The 20,694-nt window shown below is 39.9% G+C and overlaps 2 protein-coding genes across 2 annotated transcripts in view; both read right to left on the bottom strand.

Annotated features, from left to right (window-relative positions):
- DNA2 (DNA replication helicase/nuclease 2) overlaps nt 1–5,252 on the bottom strand; it is a gene marked incomplete at its 3' end in the record, with an annotated part of 32,636 nt that extends 27,384 nt beyond the window's left edge. Inside the window, exons 1-3 of the mRNA XM_081105019.1 lie at nt 5,164–5,252; nt 3,414–3,593; nt 1,841–2,024 (exon numbers count right to left, since the gene is read on the bottom strand). Of these exons, the coding sequence (XP_080961145.1) occupies nt 1,841–2,024; nt 3,414–3,593; nt 5,164–5,237 (438 nt within the window). The 5' untranslated portion in view covers nt 5,238–5,252. The remainder of the gene's footprint in view (nt 1–1,840; nt 2,025–3,413; nt 3,594–5,163) is intronic.
- A 736-nt stretch (nt 5,253–5,988) lies between these two features.
- The window catches only part of SLC25A16 (solute carrier family 25 member 16), a gene marked incomplete at its 5' end in the record, with an annotated part of 28,498 nt that continues 13,792 nt past the window's right edge, over nt 5,989–20,694 (bottom strand). The window contains 5 exons of the mRNA XM_081105018.1: nt 5,989–7,528; nt 9,633–9,701; nt 12,502–12,664; nt 19,206–19,272; nt 20,436–20,557. Of these exons, the coding sequence (XP_080961144.1) occupies nt 7,372–7,528; nt 9,633–9,701; nt 12,502–12,664; nt 19,206–19,272; nt 20,436–20,557 (578 nt within the window). The 3' untranslated portion in view covers nt 5,989–7,371. The remainder of the gene's footprint in view (nt 7,529–9,632; nt 9,702–12,501; nt 12,665–19,205; nt 19,273–20,435; nt 20,558–20,694) is intronic.

Here is a 20,694-nt window from a genome sequence, read left to right as displayed (position 1 = left end):
TAAGAGAGAAGTTGATATTCTCCCACAACTGAAGAAAAAAGTGGGTAAACTAAACTACAAATAAGTAGCAATTAACACTATTAGAAAAAAACCTACAGAGGTATTTTTCCTTCTTTAGCTCTTGTTGCTCAGCTGTCATTTTGGTTTTCTACACACATGTAGACTAATTGTATAACTAAAACAATACGCTGGGAGGAAGAAACTTCTTTTTTTCATCCTCACCTGAATATACTATTTTTTTTAGAGAGAGAGAGAGAACCATCAATGGAATTAATCAGTTGCCTCCTGTACAAGCCCAACCAGGGACTGAACCCATAACCTAGGTAAGTGCCCTGACATGGAATTGAACCCGTAACCTTTCTGTGTACAGGACAATGCTCCAATCAACTGAACCATCCAGCTAGAGCAAGGAATAAATGTTTAACAAGTAAAAACTCAGGTTCTGCCCTGGCTGGTGTTGCTCAGTGGTTATAGTGTCGACGGAAGAACCAAAGGGTCGAGGGTTCAATTCCTGGTCAAGGGCACATACCTGGATTGCAAGTTCACTCCCCACCCCAGTTGGGGAACATGTGGGAGGCAACCGGTCGATGTGTATCTCTCACATGGATGTTTCTCTCTTTCTCTCTCTCTCTCTCTCTCTCTCTCTCTCTCTCTCTCTCTCTCTCTCTCCCCCACCCCTCCAACCTCCCTTCCACTTTCTCTGAAAAGCAATAGAAAAAATATCCTCAGGTGAGGATTAACAAAAACAAAAAACAACTAAGGTTCTTCAACAAATGAACGGCATAGAAACAAAGGGGGCAAGTAGAAGGCAGAAATAACACAGATAAAAAGAAACTTAACAGACGTATCAACATAATACAAACAATTTGGATACTGACTCTAACAAACCAACTGAATAAAAAGATATTTCTGATGAAAGACGTTAGAGATAAATTGAGCAAAATGTGAGAAATTTCTGTGGCTCAATTGGTTGAAGTGTCATCCCATACACCAGAAGGTGGAAAGTTCGATTCCGGGTCAGGGCACATGCCCGGGCTGCAGGTTTGATCCCATCCCAGTCAAGGCATGTGCAGGAAGGAAGCAACTGACAGATATTTCTCTCTCACATCAATGTTTCTTTCTCTCTCTCTTCCTTCCTCTCAATAAAAAAAATATTGCATTTATGTATATTTTTTAAATGTCAGCTTTTAGCCCTGGCCAGGTGGCTCAGCTGGTTGGAGCATCATCCTGTACACCAAAACGTTGCAGATTCAATTCCCATTTAGGGCACATATCTAGGTTACAGGTAACAGCTGATCGATGTTTCTCTCTCTCTCTCCCCCTCTCCCTTTCTAAAATCAATAAAAACATATCCTCAGGTGAGGATTAAAAAAAAAAGTCAGCTTTAATTTACTTGCAAAATAATATAATGTTTGGAAAAGCAGAATGGATACATGGAGGTTTATTATAATCATCTCCATGTATATTTGAAATTTTCCATAATAACTTTTTAAAAGGAGACTATCACATTTATTTTTAGTTTATTGGAAATGTCTAGATGTATTAAATTTAAATTTTTGTCACTGAATTACTTTTCTTACCATTAGAATTATTTTAGTAGTGCTGAACAAGATTCACAGGATTCAGGCACATGGCCTTGAGTCCCAGCACTGCCACTTACTAGCTACATGACTTGAGCAAGTCACTTAAAGCCTCTGAGCCTGATTTTCTCATCTGTAAAACACAGCTGATTAATACCATCTCTTCACAGGATTATTGGAAGGATTAAGTAAAATAAAAGTGTAAAAGTGCTCTGCAAACTCTAAAATCCTGCAGAAACTTCAGCTGTTATATTACTCACCCTGAAAGTTTCACTCAGGACAGCTCTTCTCAGACATCGAATACTACTGGCTACGCTTGTGCCAGAAATCAGCATGTCTGGGTACAGGATCAAATATCCAAAATCTTCATCTATTATCCAAGTGTCAGACGTGCAGTCTCCCTCCAGGTGAATGATGTCCCCTGGCTCCACGGGTACAGAGCACCTACAAATAAAGCAAAGTATCAACACCGTTTAGGTTCCGGCATTTAAGCTTATTAAGGAGGCTTCAAAATAAACAAATATGTTGTCTGAAGAAATAAGTATTTCTAGCCGTAACCGGTTTGGCTCAGTGGATAGAGCATCGGCCTGCGGACTGAAAGGTCCCAGGTTCGATTCCGGTCAAGGGCATGTACCTTGGTTGTGGGCACATCCCCAGTAGGAGGTGTGCAGGAGACAGCTGATCGATGTTTCTCTCTCATCGATGTTTCTAACTCTCTATCTCTCTTCCTTCCTCTCTGTAAAAAATCAATAAAATATATTAAAAAAAAAAAGAAATAAATAAGTATTTCTAAATGTATGGATCTTTTTAAAAAATTCAATACCAGGATGCAGTCTTCTGAATCAACTCTTAGTCACACCTTTGAAACACACCTTTTCCACCTTTGAAACACACCTGAAAATATGCATGGGTTTTCCTTTAATCCCAGAAAGGAAAGCTGCGTTAGCATCAGCCAAAGCTATCAAATCTTTAATGATGTAACAAAGAACTCCAATTATGGATGATGTTGTTTTAATAATTAATTATCTCCTTTTTTATTATTATTATCTCATTCTTAAGATTTACATCATATCTACATCTTCTATGAGTCTTGAGGCATGGAGCCAAATCCAATGTAGCAAGAATAAAATCATATTTATCTAGTTCATACCATCCAACTTGCAGCCTCAACAGAAAATCTAGGCAAAATTAGACCTGACTTCTCTGCCATCTCCCCGTCACCCCTCACATACCACACTTTACTTGGGTAGAGAAGTATAAGGTCAAAGAATGTTCTGCTGTAATTCATCTTGCTCTCTGTGAGAATATGAGTTTTAAGCTGTGATCTTAAAACAGAAAGTACTGGGGAAAAGGATGTAATCATTTAATAAGCCCCTTTGTCATTTCAAATGACAATAAAAATCAACTTTTGGAATAAGGGACTTGACATGCTGCTGGGGTAACAGGCACAAGTTTTATGTGGAATTAGTTCAGGTTGAAAACTACCCCCTCTATTAATAATTAAATTATAGTGACATCCACACAAGCCCATGTGATGGGTTTTAAGATGGAACCTTAAGAATCCGCCATGCCCTAACCAGTTTGGCTCAGTGGATAGAGCGTCGGCCTACGGACTGAAAGGTCCCAGGTTCGATTCTGGTCAAGGGCATGTACCTTGGTTGCGGGCACATCCCCAGTAGGAGGTGTGCAGGAGGCAGCTGATTGATATTTCTCTCTCATCGATGTTTCTAACTCTATCCCTCTCCCTTCCTGTCTGTAAAAAATCAATAAAATATATTTGGGAAAAAAAAAAAGAATCCGCCAGATCAGAGCTCAAAGTCACACAGAAATTACCAGTCATTCCTAAGTATGCACAGTTCTTTACAGTCTAGCGACTGGGAAGCAGTGATGATTAGATGCTTTTCGTGGTTTCCGTCTTCATTCTGCACAACACTGACTGCTAATACCAGGTACCGGTTATCCACTCCTCGGATCAGGACTGTTTTAGAAGAGGAAGCTTCCGCCTTCTGAAATCTAACGAATACACAGTGTAGCACAAGCATGAAATAAGCCAGCAATCTCCTTTATCTACAGTCCAATCTTCTAGTTTTTAGGTTTGTCTCCTCTGGAAAGCTTAGCACAATGACCATTAGCTAAAATGGTTAAAAATTAAGAGAGCAAAGACATAGCAGAATTCCTATTATATGACTTCCCAGAAGCAGTGTCATTTAAAACATACTTATGACATGGATATTTCCAAATATAAGATCCATGATTATAAGGATTAAAGTGGTTCAGACTCATCAAAAGGTTGCCAGTTCCATTCCTGATAAGGGCACATACCAGGTTTCGGGTCCAAAACCCTGTGAAGGTGTGTATGGAAGGCAACTGATGTTTCTCTCTCACATCACTGTTTCTCTCTCTCCCTTTCTCGCTCTAAAAATCAATAAAAACCTTTTTTAAATATATATATATATATATATTATTGATTTCAGAGAGAGAAGGAGAGAGAGAAACATCAATGATGAGAATCACTGATCAGCTGCCTCCTGCACGGCCACCCACTGGGGATGAAGCCTGCAACCTGGGCATGTGCCCTTGGCCGGAATCAAACCTGGGACCCTTCAGGCCACAGGCGGAAGCTCTGTGCACTGAGCCAAACCGGCTAGAGCAATAAAAACTTTGTTTGTTACAGAACTGTGAGCCACATAATTATATTAATCTTTAAACTTGGACAAACATAGACATCATCTAGTCCAATCTACTATTTAATGCAGTTAATCCTTCTGTGAAATCTCTTGGGGAATCAACCAGCCCCTGCATTGTACAGGAAGCAAACTTAATACAGTAGCGCGTTCCTTCATAGAGTAACTCGGAAATTTCTTCTATAATGGGCAAGTCGGTATCACAATACTTTTACCCACTGATCCCAGCCGCCTGAAAACGACCCAAAATAATCTCACCTCTGGAAAATACTAAATTCCTCGAAGTCTTTCCTGTCTGATGGCAGTAAGACTTCCACAGAGTCCAACGTCATCATCTCTCCAACTATAACACCAAATGCTTTCACATTTCCCTAAAATTCTTTGTCACCACCCTAGGTTCTGTTGTTTTGGCACCTCCCCATTCACCTCACCCACAATTTCCCAAGGCAGCTGGGACGCCTTAAGGATCTCCCCAACCCCAAACGCAAAGATCCCTTACCAATAATCAGCATCAGTGTTGCTGCTGTTGAAAATAACCACCCCTGACTGTGGGTCTCCCCGCTCCCGCTCCCCCGACCCCCGACCATATAAACCGAGATGGGGGTGCAGAGCCTCCAACTAAACATGGAGAAAAGCATCTCGCAATTTCCTTTCATGAAGACATTTAAGCGGCTGGGACTCTCCAACTTCGGGACAGACATGAAATCGGGGGAAATAATGAGCCGCTAGACAAGGAAAGTCTCCAGGCTCTGGTCCGTGTGGCCCAAAGAGGACCCCGGGAAGCAGACCCCCCCACCCCCACCCCGCCCTGGAAACGAGTGCGGCGCGGGACCGCCTCTCCCGCTCCTTCCGTTCAAATCTCCCGCTTGGCTCCCGGACCCTCCCCCCGCTCCGCTCACAGCTCTGCCGGCGGCTCAGCCTCCTCCCCGAAAGTCTCCTCCATCAGCAGCTCCAGGTCACCCAGCTGCTCCATCCCCGGCACGGAGACCGCAAACGGTCGCCTGGTAAAATCGGGGGAACCCGCAGCCACTGAAAAGAGAAAGCAGAGCCGGCCCGCGAGGCGCCGCGCATGCGCCTCCAGCGCGCGCCCAGCGCCTCCACAGCACCTCCAGCGCGCCCCCAGCGCCTCCAGCGCGCGCCCAGCGCCTCCACAGCTCCTCCAGCGCGCCCCCAGCGCCTCCAGCGCGCGCCCAGCGCCTCCACAGCGCCTCCAGCACGCCCCCAGCGCCTCCAGCGCGCGCCCAGCGCCTCCACAGCACCTCCAGCGCGCCCCCAGCGCCTCCAGCGCGCGCCCAGCGCCTCCACAGCACCTCCAGCGCGCCCCCAGCGCCTCCAGCGCGCGCCCAGCGCCTCCACAGCACCTCCAGCGCGCGCCCAGCGCCTCCAGCGCGGGAGGTTCCACGAGGCGCACCTGGACCGCAGAGTCCTGGGGGAAGGCGGCTTTGCTCTTTTGCCTTCGGCTTTGGAAAACAGCTGCTTCATAAATCTGGTCCAAACTATATGCGCCCGCTTCTGTCTAGACAGGCCACCCTACCCCCAGTAGGAAGGTCGTGGGTTCAATTCCAGTTAGGACACATGCCCAGGTTCAGGGTTTCATCCCCGGTGGGGTGAGTGGGGAGGCAGCCAATCAATGTCTCTCTCACATCAATGTTTTTCTCTGTCTCCCTTCCTCCCTAAGATCAATGAAGAAGAAAAAAAAAGACACAGAATGCAAATTTTTATTTAAAAAATACCTGCAATCCTTTTTATTGATAACATAGCTGAGATACTTATTTTATATATTTAAATTATCTTGAGATTTGATAACAATATTTAGCTACAGTGTAATTCAAAAATGAAAATATACAAAAAGGTTTTAGGAACACATGTATTTATACCTGCATGTATACTTATAAATCATATAAAGATACATATTTATTTTAAAATAAACACTTTGAAAATGAAACCAGTTCATCTAAATTTTACCAAGGTATGACAAGAAAGCTTTTATGCAAAAGTAAAAATTGAAGCAGAAATAACACTTTCAAGTTAGTATTCTAATGTCTTAAAAATCACATCAATTCCATCAATTCTATAAATCGCTATTTCTGAGGACAACACTGTAACTGTTCCCCTTCCATTTCTATCATGCTTATAATAAAACATAAAAAGTACTCTAAACACAATAAATGGAATTTTTACATTTTAAACCATTTTAACAAAGAATAGCAATTCAAATGATTTTTACATTTCTACTTAAGTTTATATTACACTAAAACTATTTTACATGGAAGAACTAGTTGATGTATCATGACAACATTTTAGAAACAGTCTTCAACATTCACATCTATATTAGTGGATATTTCTTAGTGCACTGAAATAAATTTTCTAGTATACACTAAATCATCTAACAAAACAAATCTACTAGTATAATGCTAATCTGTTTTGAGAGCAGAAATACACTGAGTTTTTAAAATATTTAAATCAGTCATAGTATCTGGTAATAACATTTCAGCAGTACCTGAAAAATTCTTCACTTGTTGAGTCTCTAAATGGCTACTTTTTAAATACAATGTTTGCTTTTTGAAAAAGTGAAGAGAAAAAAATTTGTCCTTTTATCCAGTGGAGCAGAATTATAAGAAGAGAAATAATAAGAATAATATTTCCATGCCGGCTTCTAAGCTACAGCTTATTATAAAACTTAAAGGTTCAGTTTTCATTATTCTACTGCAAAGCCTGTTTGTTGTAATAATAATAAACAATGTTAGAGTCTTTGAAAATCATGATTACAATGAAAAGCTTGGAACAGCATGATAAAGCTAATGACAACCTCTTGAGTCCCATTTTAAGTTAGTTCTACTTACAAATAACACTTTCAAATAACCTAACTGATTAGCCAGCATCAGTTTAGGAAATTTTTTCAATGTTCTGTGCTGTAACTTTTGGCATCAAAAGGTATAGTAAGCACTTCTGATTTGTAATGAGTAAAAAAATCAAGTACTAAAATACCAGTGGTTCCTGTGAGAGGGTAAATGTCCCTCTTCAAGTAATGTTCTCCCCCAAATTAAACTAATATTTTATTTCTCCCTCTGAGAATTTACTAAGGAGAGGAAATCATGATTTTTTCTTTAGTTGAGGTGAAAAAACTGCTTCATGAGTTCATATGTTGTAAAAGCCACTGCTTGAGAGGGAATGCAGCGAATGTAGTTCAGAGATAAGCCACGATATAATCCTCTCCGAATTCCATGGTGTCCATAGACATATTTCATAGTCTCCCGCATGGTACTGAAAGACAATAGTTAAAAGATGACACCTGTAGGCCCACTCATGAAGGGACAATTTTAAGATCCATAATAGCATTTTAAAAAGAAGCCAAAATGACATCTTTAATAGGTTTTGGAACACAAGTGCTAAAACAAGCTAAAAATTCACAATAAAACTGCAATTAATTCCAAACTTGTACAAGCACTATGCATAGAATTGCCAGGCTCATTAATAACATATATAATTTGTCTGTGTCTATGACATTTACTGGCAACACTATTCCATAATAATATTTGAAATACTGATGTAGTCTTTTTAGTTTCTTAAATATATTTTTATGTTTTTAAATTTTTATTGATGTCAGAGAGGAAGGGAGAGGGAGAGAAAGATATAGAAACATCAATGATGAGAGAGAATCACTGATTGGCTGCCTCCTACACACCCCTTACTGGGGATCGAGCCCACAACCCGAGCATGCACCCTTGACTGAAATCAAACCCGGATCCCTTCAGTCCACAGGCTGATGCTCTATCCACTGAGCCAAACTGTCTGGACAATAAAGACTTTCTTGTTCAAATGGTGTTTTTTTCCTTTCAAACAAATGTCTGGGGCTCTTTGCCTTTTCTTTTTTTTAAAGGAAAATCTTTTTCTTTTTTCATAATTTTCTCTATTGCTTTCAGAAAGGAAGGGAGAGGGAGAGAGTTAGAAACATCAATGATGAGAGATAATCATCGATCGGCTGCCTCCTGCATGCCCCACTAGGGATCGAATCCAAAACCCGGGCATATGCCCTGACCGGGAATCGAACCGTGACCAGCTCATAGGTCAATGTTCAACCACCCAGCCACGCCGGCTGGGCTGCCTTTACTTTTCAAATCTTCAAAAAATCTTTTAGGTCAACAAAGGCCATTGAACAAACATTCTGCTCCTCCTGAGGGATAACACATCACCAATCAAATAGAACGATTCTAAATATTTATAGAAAATTCTAGAGCTGAGCTGTGCAACAATGGTAGCCACCTGACTTTAAATGTGGCAAATCCAAATTGAGATGTACTATGAGTATAAAATACACTCTGGCTTTAAAACACTTAGAATATCCCTAGCCGACTTGGCTCAGTGGATAGAGCGTCAGCCTGCAGACTGAGGGGTCCCAGGTTCGATTCCAGCCAAGGGCACATGCCTGGGTTGCGGGCTCGATCCCCAGTAGGGGGCGTGCAGGAGGCAGCCGATCAATGATTCTCTCTCATCATTGATGTTTCCGTCTCTCCTTCTCCCTTCCTCTCTGCAATCAATAAAGAAATATATTTTAAAAAAATAAAACGCTTAGAATAAAAAAGGGATATATTACCCAGCCGGTGTGGCTCAGTGGTTGAGTGTCGACCCATGCGCCATGAGGTTACTGGTCCAATTCCCAGTCAGGGCGAATGCCTGGGTTGTGGGCTCAATCCCCACTAGAGGCAGCTGATCTATATTTCGCTCCTATATAGATGTCTTTCTCTCTCCAGCCCCCTTTCTCTCTCTCTAAAATCAATAAAAACATATTTTTTAAAAGAGATATAAAATATTGCAATATTGAAGTTATATTTTAGATTAAATAGAAGTATTTTTTTTAATATTTTTATTGATTTTTTACAGAGAGGAAGGGAGAGGGATAGAGAGTTAGAAACATCAATGAGAGAGAAACATCGATCAGCTGCCTCCTGCACATCTCTCACTGGGGATGTGCCCGCAACCCAGGTATATGCCCTTGACCGGAATCGAACCTGGGACCCTTCAGTCTGCAGGCCGACGCTCTATCCACCGAGCCAAACCGGTTTTGGCGAAATATTTTTTAATTTCATGTTTATTTTTATACAAGTTTTAATGTGGCTACCAGAAAATTTTAAATTACATACACCAATGATCCTCTCTGGTGATTAATATTTCTGTCTCTCCCTCTCCCTTCCTCTCTGAAATCAATAACAAATATATGTATTTTTAAATCTTACAAGGTAATCAGGTTAAACTATGGGAGATAAAATGGGAGTTCTAGACTGCTGGTGAGACACAATCCCTACCTCACTACTTCCTTTAAACATTGCATTTCCTAAAGAAAAGAAACAATGACAGATGGAGGACTTACAGGCACTTTTCAAATTCTGGAAGAACGGTTCCTAACTGCATTCGCCTACGAGTTACATCAAATGGGTAGCTGAAAGAAGAATAAAGCAAAAGTTAAAAATGATTTTTAGTTTTCTGCTCAACAATTATTGAATACAAAGCCCTATATATGCTAAGAAATAATGTGCTCCTATTCTCTTATTGTTTTGTCTAATATGGGAGTCTGGATACAGGCACATAAATAAATAAGTTAACAATACAGAGGTCTCCTAGGTTAGATGGTTCTTCTCTCCCATCACAATATCAAGCTTCATTCATTCCTCAAGGCCAAACTAAATGCCACTTCCTGAAGAAGCCAACAGGGTGCTTTTCACGGCTGTAACTTGAGACGGGGTTTCTCATCATTGGCACTACTGACACTCTGGGTTGGATACCTCGCAGAGGAGGGCTGCCTGTGCATTGTAGGATGTTCAGGTGCATCCCTGGCTTCTACACACTAGATGCCAGTAGCACTCCCCCGGCTGTGACAACCAAAAATGTCTCCAGACATTAATAAATGTTCACCGGAGTCAAAATCACCCCAGTTGAGAACCTTACTCTAAGAATAGTCACCACATCCCCTGTATAAAATAGACCAACCAAAAAAATTTCTTTAAGGACTAAAATTAACAATATAGTTAATTATATTTAGAGGACAGAGAAAATTCTATGTAAAAATTGCTTGAAACGAAATATACAAAAGTAATCTCTTTTCAAAGTAGGATTCCAGGAGATTTTTTAAATTACTTTTATTTTGCTAATATTGACTACTTATATTAGGTTCTGTGCTAAACAATTTATGTACTTTATCTCATTCCATCTTTACACCACCTGCATGAAATACGTACTGTTATCTCAGCATTAAGGTAAGAAAATTTTAACAAACTGAGTCTTTCTAGTGTTACAAAGCTGCTTTCTACTTTCCTACTCAAATATATACATAATATATACATAAGTGATATATGACAAAAAATAATCATATACTTTTATATACATATAAGTTTATTATGAGTTATTTAAAAAAACAAAACAAAACATGCACCAACCAAGCAGCTCAAAAAATAACAGTACCAATAGGTGAACTCCCTATGTACATCAACAGCATCTCCAGGAATTATTTTTTAATGGGGTTTGGGGAGAGGAAAAACTTCATGAGGACAAAGGGAACAAAGCCTCAACCTGAATGATTCAGTTTCCAAGCAGGAACAGATGTGGGTAGAAGAAATGGATTAGTATAACGGAGAGAATGTAAGAGGACTAAGTACAAGGAGTAGAACTAGGGAAATCACATTGAGGAAGAAAGAAAATAGCACTGTAGGCAAAGTTCTGAAGAAAAAGTGATAAGACATAATGAGTACACAGATATGTAAAATGTGAAAAATGATTTCAAGGTATTACTAGGACTAGAAGATCAATGTTTATCAATACAAAGAGGAAAGAAAGGAATACCTGAATGACAGAGTTGGCACTGACTGTAGAAGTCCAAGTAGAAATATCCAAGAGCTCGCCAGAGAAGTAATAGTGAGTCAATAATGGAGACTTAAACAGAACTGGTTATCTGTAGGGAAGTGACCTTGAAGCCATAAAGACAGATAAGCTAATTCTAGATATTTAAGGGGAGAGCAAAGGTCTACACCAATAGGTAGGAAGAGGAGGGCATGATCAGCAAAGAACCGAAAAGGGAAAGTTAAGGAGCATGATTGACAAGAGAGGGCACTGTTAAAAAAAACACCAAGGAACTAGATCAATTGAAAGGAGAGTAAAAAACCTGAGAAGAAGCCTCTGAATCTGTGAAGAATTAATGGTACAGAATATGGTTTAAGAAGAGAAGTGGGAAAGAGAAGGCAGATTTTAAGGATCTAAGTTGGAAGTGAGTAATAAAGAAAAAAGGCAGTAAAACCAGGAAGAGAATCAAAATAGCCAGAGGTGATCATATCTCTGCAAATGAACGAGATCCCACAGCAAGGTTTCCGAAGCCAACCACACACACCTATCTTCTTCTTTACCTGCAATCTAGTGTGAGCTGTTCTCACACACAAGCACACCAACTTTGCTTTCACAAAAGTAACAATTGCAAAATCCAAGAAACACTTTCCTTTTCAGTACTTGTCTTACTTTGACTTTTCTTTTTCCATTGGATCCTCTGTTTTGAGTCTGTGACACTACTTCCTGTTTTACAGGATACTCCTCAGTCACAGACAGCTTTTCTTCCTCCTATTCCTGAAAAGTTCCTAATTCTAAATATTCCAGCCTCTTTTATCTCATCTACACAATCTCTATTGGTCTAGAGAAATTCGTTGAAGCCACCTTTCCAAGTACTTTATAGTAGTATCTTTATGTTTCCACTAGCACTTAAATTAACATAGAACTCCACTGTATTGCTACTGTCTCAATAACAGTATAGGCAATAACTGTGTTTTTCCTTCAGTGAACCTCCCAATGCCTCATACACTGTCTGACAAAGCAGGCCTTGGATATTTTAGTGCAAGAGAAGTTGTGCCTTACACACACAAACACAAACACAATGGCTCAAATTTCAGAAACTTCATTTAGGTGAAATCATGAGAAAATATGAATGAAGACTATACTCAGTGTTTTTTTCTACCTTTCTTTCTTATAAATGAATGACAAGAAATTGGGTGGGTTAAAACTAATTTGGTCAATTTGGCACTAAATTATTTATAATATGCTAAAAGTGCAGGCACGTCTGAAAAGAAATGTATTAAATTAAGACATATTTTGCAAGGAATCCTGTGTTTTAATAATCTATTAGAAAAAAATGATTAACCAATGCTGAAAATCAGGATTGGGTAACTGCAATTTGACTGAATTAAGTTGATGAAGAAACTTACGATATTGTCTGTGCTATTGCTCCAGCAACACCACCACAAAGTAAGTTTATGTGAGTTTTCAAAACTAAGACATTAGGATTGTCTGATGAAGGTCTGCCAAGAAGGGTAGGAGCATGGGAAAGCCCAACACTCTTTAAGGTACCAAAAGTAAAAAATGAAACACCTGAAAAACAAAATATAAATTCACCACGATGCTTAACAGAACATGAGCTGTGAAAAGACACCATTCTTACAAAATAACCAATTAACTCAAGAAACTAACTATGCATTTCCTGTTTCCTGATATTTGGCTTACTCTAAGATAAAAAAAAAAAAAGTCTATAAAAGTAATCTGAAGACAACAAAATTACCACCTATAAAAAATTATAGCATTGATTTTCACACACTAATATATACTTCAGTTCACTGAATAAGGGCAAAGGTGAGTATACTGCCACCTTATATAGGAATAAAATTAAACTATTTTCCAAGGTTTCACATGAATAAATATTAAATTCATGATTAACAATTACAAGTAAATATGACAACTTCTATTTGTAATAACAATAATGGTAACATAAAATAGAGGCAAAAAATTCAGAAGTAACAAAGCATTTTTATTTTAACTTGGTATCTAATTTTGTCTTCAAGGAAGAGTTATGACCATGAGACAAATGTTCATATTGCCTCTAAAGTCATGTGAAATCTGATAAATGTTGAATTAAGTTACTGGTAATATGAAGGTGGTATTGCTGAAAATTTACATGATTTTATAATAGACCTATTAAAGTTATACATTAATAAGATCAAGAATAGAATTCAAGCATTCCTATCACCTAAGTATTAATCAAGACATCCTGATATCTCCTAAATTTTAAAAACATATTTAAAAAGATACTTGATGCTTAGGAATAAGCATTTACAAAAATTCTGTCCAGGATAATACCTCAATATATACATTTATTCTTTATACAAAATTCTTATGATCTTATAGTATTTTGAAATGATGATATATAATTTTGGAGTATTCCTACACTTTTATATTTGGGAAATCTATTCTAAGAACTTAATCTAAATACAGAAAAAACTCACAACAAGAAAGTTCCCAGCAAAATAAACATATGGAAAAAAAAATTAGAACTACTTAAATTATGTGGAATCATATTTAGTGAAAAATGACACAATTAATAAAAACTATGTTTGCCCTAGCTGGTCTGGCTCAGTGGACAGAGCATCGGCCTGTGGACTCAAGGGTCCTAAGTTCAATTCCAGTCAAGGACCAGATGTGGGACGTGGGCTCGATCCCCAGTAGGGAGCGTGCAGGAGGCAGCCAATCAATGATTCTCTCTCATCATTGATGTTTCTATCTCTCTCTCCCTCTCCCTTCCTCTCTGAAATCAATAAATATATATTTTTTAAAATAATTAATTAAATAAAAACTATGTGAAGAGTATTCAAAAATATAAAAAATATTTGCAAAATGGGGACGAATTAAGAAATTATAAATACATATATATATATGCATTAACTATGTAAGTATATATTTTAAAAACTGAAAACTGAAACAAAAACAAGCCCTAGCTGGTTTGGCTCAATGGATAGAGCGTCCGTCTGTGGACTGAAGGGTCCCAGGTTCGATTCCAGCCAAGGCACATGCCTGGGTTGCGGGCTCCATCCCCAGTAGGGGGCGTGCAGGAGGCAGCCAATTGATGATTCTCACTCATCATTGATATTTCTCTCTCTCCCTCTCCCTTCCTCTCTAAAATCAATAAAATATATATATATATATATAAATAAAATAAAACAAAAACAAAAAAATAAAGACAAGAAAATATAGCAAAAAATTAAAGAGCTCTGCCTCCAGAATAATGGCAATATATGTATTCTGAGGGACTTTGTCGCTGCAGAACAACTATATCCATTGCTGGGGTTGCAAAAAGAATGAGGTCTCCAAGAAGCCCCAGAACCACCACCTCCCAAAAATAAAAGCTGGCCCATGAGAGTGGTATAACAAGTCCATATTGAAGCCAATAGCAGCAGGGCCATTGAGATGGATCCTGCCATTGGTCCTATGGAGGAAGGAATCACTGAGTCTGAAACTCAGAGATTAAGATCAAGTAATAAGCTCACTATTAAAGACCACGAAATATAGGAGAAGGCAAATAAATCTGTGTATTTATAAAGAGTAGGGAGACTTTGGCTGGTGTGGCTCAGTTGGTTGGTCATTGTCCTGTGTCCTGGTCAGGGCACATGCTGGGTTTAGTGCTCAATCCCCAGCAGGGGACAGTGCAGGAGGCAGCTGATCTATATCTCGCTCCTACATAGATGTTTCTCTCTCTCCCCCTCTCTCTCTTTCTAAAAAATCTTTAAATAAATAAATTCAGGAAGGTTGAAAAAAAGAGTAAGGGTGTAAGTGTTTAGAAAAATAAGCAAACAAGGTAAGAAAGGAATTTAAAAAAGAAAAAGAAAAGCAACACATAGAAATCAAATAGCAAGGTATAGAAACAAGTCCAAATATATCAACAATCACAATAACAATTAAGTAGACTGACAATTAAAATATCTTACAGGCTAGATTAAATAAAATATCCAGCTACAAATGATTACAAAAGAAATACCTAAAACATAAAGACATGAAAAAGTAGAAAATAAAAAGGATGAAAAAAGATATACCAGGCAAACATTAACTTGGATATGGCCAAAAAAATAATTATGAGGTGGCCCTGACAGGTTTGGCTCAGTGGATAGAGCGTCAGCCTGTGGACTGAAGGGTCTCAGATTCGATTCCAGTCAAGGGCATGTACCTTGGATGTGGGCACATCCCCAGTAGGGGGTGTGCAGGAGGCAGCTGGTTGATGTTTCTCTCTCATTGATGTTTCTAACTCTCTAACCCTCTCCCTTCCTCTCTGTAAAAAATCAATGAAATATATTTTTTTAAAAATAATAATTATGAGGTGGGTAGGAATTTGAACAATGACTAAATGCTACTCAGAATTTTTTTTAAAGTTTCAAATGGTATGAGGTCATCTACACTAATAAAAGAGAAAAATGGTAATTGGCGTACGGCGATACCTTTTTCATTGGCTAATCAGGGCTATATGCAAATTAACTGCCAACTAAGATTGGCAGTTAACTGCCAACTAAGATTGGCAGTTAACTGCCAACAAGATGGCGGCTAATTTGCATATGTAGGCACAATGCAGGGAGGCGAAAGGGAAAGCAGGAAGAAGCCCCCTGCCACTGACAGTGATCGGAAACCCAGTGGGGAGCTAAGAGCTGAGGGGCAGGGCAAAGGCGGCCCTGGGGCCGCCTTTGCCCTGCCCCCCAGCCATGATCGGAGAATCAGGCGCCTTTGCCGCCCTGGCCAGTGATAGCAGGAAGTAGGGGTGAAGCCAGCGATGGGAGCTGGGCACGGTCGAAGCTGGCAGTCCCAGGAGCTAGGGGTCCCTTGCCTGGGCCTAAAGCGAAGCCCACGATCGCGGCGCCCCCCGCTGCCACTGCAGGTCCCCGCTGCCCGGGCCGGACGCCTCGGCCAGAGGCGTTAGGCCTGGGCAGGGGCGGAGCTTGCAACCGCGGGGAGCTGGGGGTCCCCTGCCCAGGCCTGACACCTCTGCCGGAGGCCTCAGGCCTGGTCAAGGGGCCGATCCGGTGATTGGTGATCGGAGGGTGATGAGGGTCAACTCCTCTGGCTGAGGCATCAGGCCTGGGTGGGGGGCGGAGCCGGGGATTGGGGGGATATGATGGTCCCTTTGCCCAGGCCTGAAGCCTGGGTCAGAGGCGTCAGGCTTGGGCGGGGGGTGGAGCAAGCGATCAGAGGGAGATGGGGGTCCCCTGCCCAGGCATGATTCCTGGGCCAGAGGCCTCAGGCCTGGGCGGGGGCCAGAGCCAGTGATCGGGGGGAGATGGGGGTCCCCTGTCCAAGCCTGACACCTCTGGCGGAGGCGTCAGGCCTGGGCAAGGGGCCGATCAGGCGATCGGAGGGTGATGGGGATCAATGCCTGAGGGCTCCCAGTATGTGAGAGGGGGCAGGCTGGGCTGAGGGACACTCTCCCCCCCACACACACACCCAGTGCACGAATTTTGTGCACCGGGCCCGTAGTGCTTTTATAAAAGCATAAAGAGCTCAATACAGCTATATTGTGGATGAAATAAAGTGGATTTCCTTTAAAACAATTTGAGATGAAGGTGGAGGGAGTAATTAGGAGTTAAAGTAAGACTGGTCATGAGTTGATCACTATTGAAGCTAGGTGATAGGTACATGGTGGTTCATTACACTACTGTCTACTTTTGAGTATGTTTGAAATGCCCAAATTTTAAGTAAAAACAACTAAAAGAAACTCATTGGATGCAGCTAAAGCAGCATTTAGAAGAAAAATGCTTACATTAGGAAAGAAAACAAACCTAAAAGTTGAAAGTTGCCGAAACCAGTTTGGCTCGGTGGATAGAGCATTGGCCTGCGGACTGAAAGGTCCCAGGTTCGATTCCGGTCAAGGGCATGTACCTGGGTTGCGGGCATATCCCCAGTAGGAGGTGTGCAGGAGGCAGCTGATCGATGTTTCTCTCTCATCGATGTTTCTAACTCTCTATCTCTCTCCCTTCCTCTCTGTAAAAAATCAATAAAATATATTAAAAAAAAAAAGTTGAAAGTTAATGAGATAAGCATCCAACTGAAGAATAAACCCAGAGAAAGAAGATGATAATTAAGGTATGAACAAAAATCAATGAAATTGACTAGAGAAGAGAACATGTAAACAAAAATGAAAAGTGGGACATAACTACAGATAGACCAGATGTGAAAAATTATGAAAAAATAAGGAAAACCCTAGCCAGGTAGCTCAGTTGGTTAGAGAAACATTCAGATACACCAAGGTTTTGAGTTAGATCCCCAATCAGGGCACATACAAGAACCAACCAACGAATGCATAAACCAGTGGAACAACAAATTGATGTTTCTCTTTCTCTCTGTCTGTTTCTCTTTCCCTTCATCTCTCTTTCTCCCTAAAAATAAATAAAATAAAAATGAAAAAGAAATTTTTTAAATCTATTTCTATTGATTTCAGAGCAGAAGAAAGGGGGAGAGCGAGATAGAAACAAAGAGAGAATCATTGTTCAGCTGCCTCCTGCATGCCCCATACTGGGGATCAAGCACTCAACCCGGGCATGTGTCCTGCCCTGACCAGAAATTGAACCATGACCTCCTGGTTCAGAGGTCAATGCTCAACCACTGAGCCACACCAGCAGGGCAAAAAAGGAAAACCTTTTAATAAAAAATTGAAAACTAGCCCTAGCCAGTTTGGCTCATTGGATAGAGTGGACTGAAAGGTCCCAGGTTCGATGCCGGTCAAGGGCACATGCCTGGTTGCAGGCTCCCTCCCCAGTAGAGGGCGTTCAAGCGGCAGCCGATCAATGATTCTCATCATTGATGTTCTATCTCTCTCTCACTTCCTCTCTGAAATCAATAAAAATATATTTTAAAAAAATAAAAAATTTTGAAAACTAGCACAAAACAGTAAAGGTAAGGTATGAATTACCAAAAATGGCACGAAAACTGTACAACCCTATAATCATTCAAGAAACTAAGCCAGTATTTAAAAACCATCCCACAATTAAAGCTTTCAAGAAACAAGGTAATTCCAATCATTTTATACAGATTCTTCCTGAGGATGGAAAATGAAGAAATACTCTTTAATTTATTGTATGAGATCTTGCGGATATTACAAAGTAATCTCACTTATAAATATAACTGTAAAACTTAAAAAGACAGCAAATTGAATCCAACAGGATATAAAAAGATCAATGCATCACAACCAATTTGGGTTGACATTAATGTCATGAACCATATTAACCTATTAAAGGAGAAAACTATATGATCACCTCAGTAAATGCGAAAAAGGGTATCTGACAATGTTCAGCACCAATTCAGCTAAAGGTTCTTATTAAAACTTCCTAAACCTAATAAGTGGTACACACTACAGTAAACATTATGCTAAATGAGAAGTATTAGAAACATTCCCTTTAAAATCAGTAATGAGCCAAAATGCCCAGGATCATGATTTTTATTCACCGCTGCATTGTAGGTCCTTAGCTAGTATAGTAGGATAAGACAAACATAAATAAACAAATTTTTAAAAAATAAGAATTAGATGAAGTAAGAAAAATAATATTATTTGCACAGGATCTGACTGTCCACACAGAAAATCCAAAACATCTACAAGTAACATGGTGGGTAGCTACAATAATATCAACAAGTGGGATAACGGCAAGTTATAAGATCATGTCAAAATTAAATCAAGCAATAAACTTAAAATGTAATTTTCTAAAGGACAAAGCTTATAAGGTGTCAGTGACTAGATCTAGCAAAATGTCCAAAAACTGTATGAAATTTCATTCAACATCCTAACAAGAGTGCTTTGGCAACATTAAAACTGATTTCAAAGTCTGTGGAATAACAAAATATCTACATTCCTGGAAGGAAAAAAGCATAAATTCCTGGGACTTGTCCTACCAAATATGAAACTGCACGCTATTATTGTTTTAAGAAGTAGCACTGAAAATCACTGGGGAAAGAGGGGACTAGTTAATAAATGGTGCTGCGTCAAATGGTTACCCTAAGGAGCAAAAAAATAATCCTGACAGATTAGTGGCTTAAATATAAAATGCTAAACTTAAAAAATCATTCTTAAAAGAAAATGAAAAACCAAGATTCTGCCAAATTTGAAACTTACCTGCATATGGAGCCATTCCTAATATAGTAGGCATCAGGCCTCTGTAAAATCCAAGGAAACCGCCTTCCTTTTGAATGAAGAAACAACAGAAGTAAGATTACATTTCTTTCATTATGATAAACATCAAAGAACAAAGGCATACATTATAGTCCTGGCCTGGTAGCTCAGTTGGTTAGAGCATCGTCCTGATACTGCAAGGTTGTGGCTTTGATCACCAGTCAGGGCACATACAAGAAGCAACCAATGAATGCATAAACGAGAAACAACCAATCAATGTTTTTCTTTCTCTCTCACCCCCTCTCCGTCTTTCCGTCTCTCTAAAAAAAAAATCAATAAGTAAAAATGTTGCCCTAGCTGGTTTGGCTCAGCGGATAGAGCGTCAGCCTGCCGACTGAAGGGTCCCAGGTTCTATTCCGGTCAAGGGCATGTACCTGGGTTGCGGGCACATCCCCAGTAGGGGGCGTGCAAGAGGCAGCTGAATCGATGTTTCTCATCGATGTTTCTAACTTTCTATCCCTCTCCCTCTCCCTTCCTCTCTGTAAAAAATCAATGAAATAAATATTTTTTAAAAAATGTTTTAAAAAGCATATATCACCCTATCCAGTTCTGCTCAGTGGATGGAGTGTAGGCCCTGAGACTGAAGGGTCCCGGGTTTAATTCTGGTTACAGGCTCCATCCCTGGACCTTGTCGGGTGCGTGTGGAAAGCAACCAGTCATTATGTCTCTCTCACATCGATGTTTCCCTCCCCGCTCCCCCCTCTCCTTTCCACTCTCTTTAAAAATCAATGGAAAGCCCTAGTCAGTTTGGCTCAATGGATAGAGCGTCAGCCTGCGGACTGAAGGGTCCCAGGTTCAATTCCAGTCAAGGGCACATGCCTGGGTTGTGGGCTCGATCCCCAGTGGGAGTTGTGGGAGGCGGCCGATCAGTGATTTTCTCTCATCATGGATGTTTCTATCTCTCTCTCCCTCTCCCTTCCTCTCTGAAATCAATAAAAATATATTAAAAAGAAAAAAAATCAATGAAAAAAAATCCTCAGGTGAGGATTAGCAGGGAAAAAAAGCATACATCATAACAAAAATATTCTGGGACCCACCTTGAAACACAGATGTGTTTTCATAAATATTATTATTATCAATTATTTATAAATAATAGAACAATTATTTAGATAATATTCAAAATATTTTTCTAAATATAAAAAGACGTTATAAATGAGAAAAGTAAATATGTACCTTTGCATAAATTGTTTTGAATGCATGAATAATTCCTGTGTAAGTGTGTTCCCCTTTCACCTGGAATGCTAGGCGAACTCTAACCATGTCAAGAGGGTAAGTACAGATAACTGCTGTCATACCTGAAAAAAGTAGAAACTTAAATGTACAATAAATTTTTTGACACATATATCTCTTTCCAATCATTATATCACATCATATATGTCATATCATTTGTTGTGTTCTCAAATTATAGCAATGATGAAAGCCTAATGAAATC

Source organism: Myotis nattereri (genome assembly GCF_964212035.1).
Source record: "Myotis nattereri genome assembly, chromosome: 13".
NCBI lineage: Eukaryota > Metazoa > Chordata > Mammalia > Chiroptera > Vespertilionidae > Myotis > Myotis nattereri.
The sequence above is the reverse complement of the archived record's forward strand: the minus strand, read 5'-3'. Positions and strand labels throughout refer to the sequence as shown.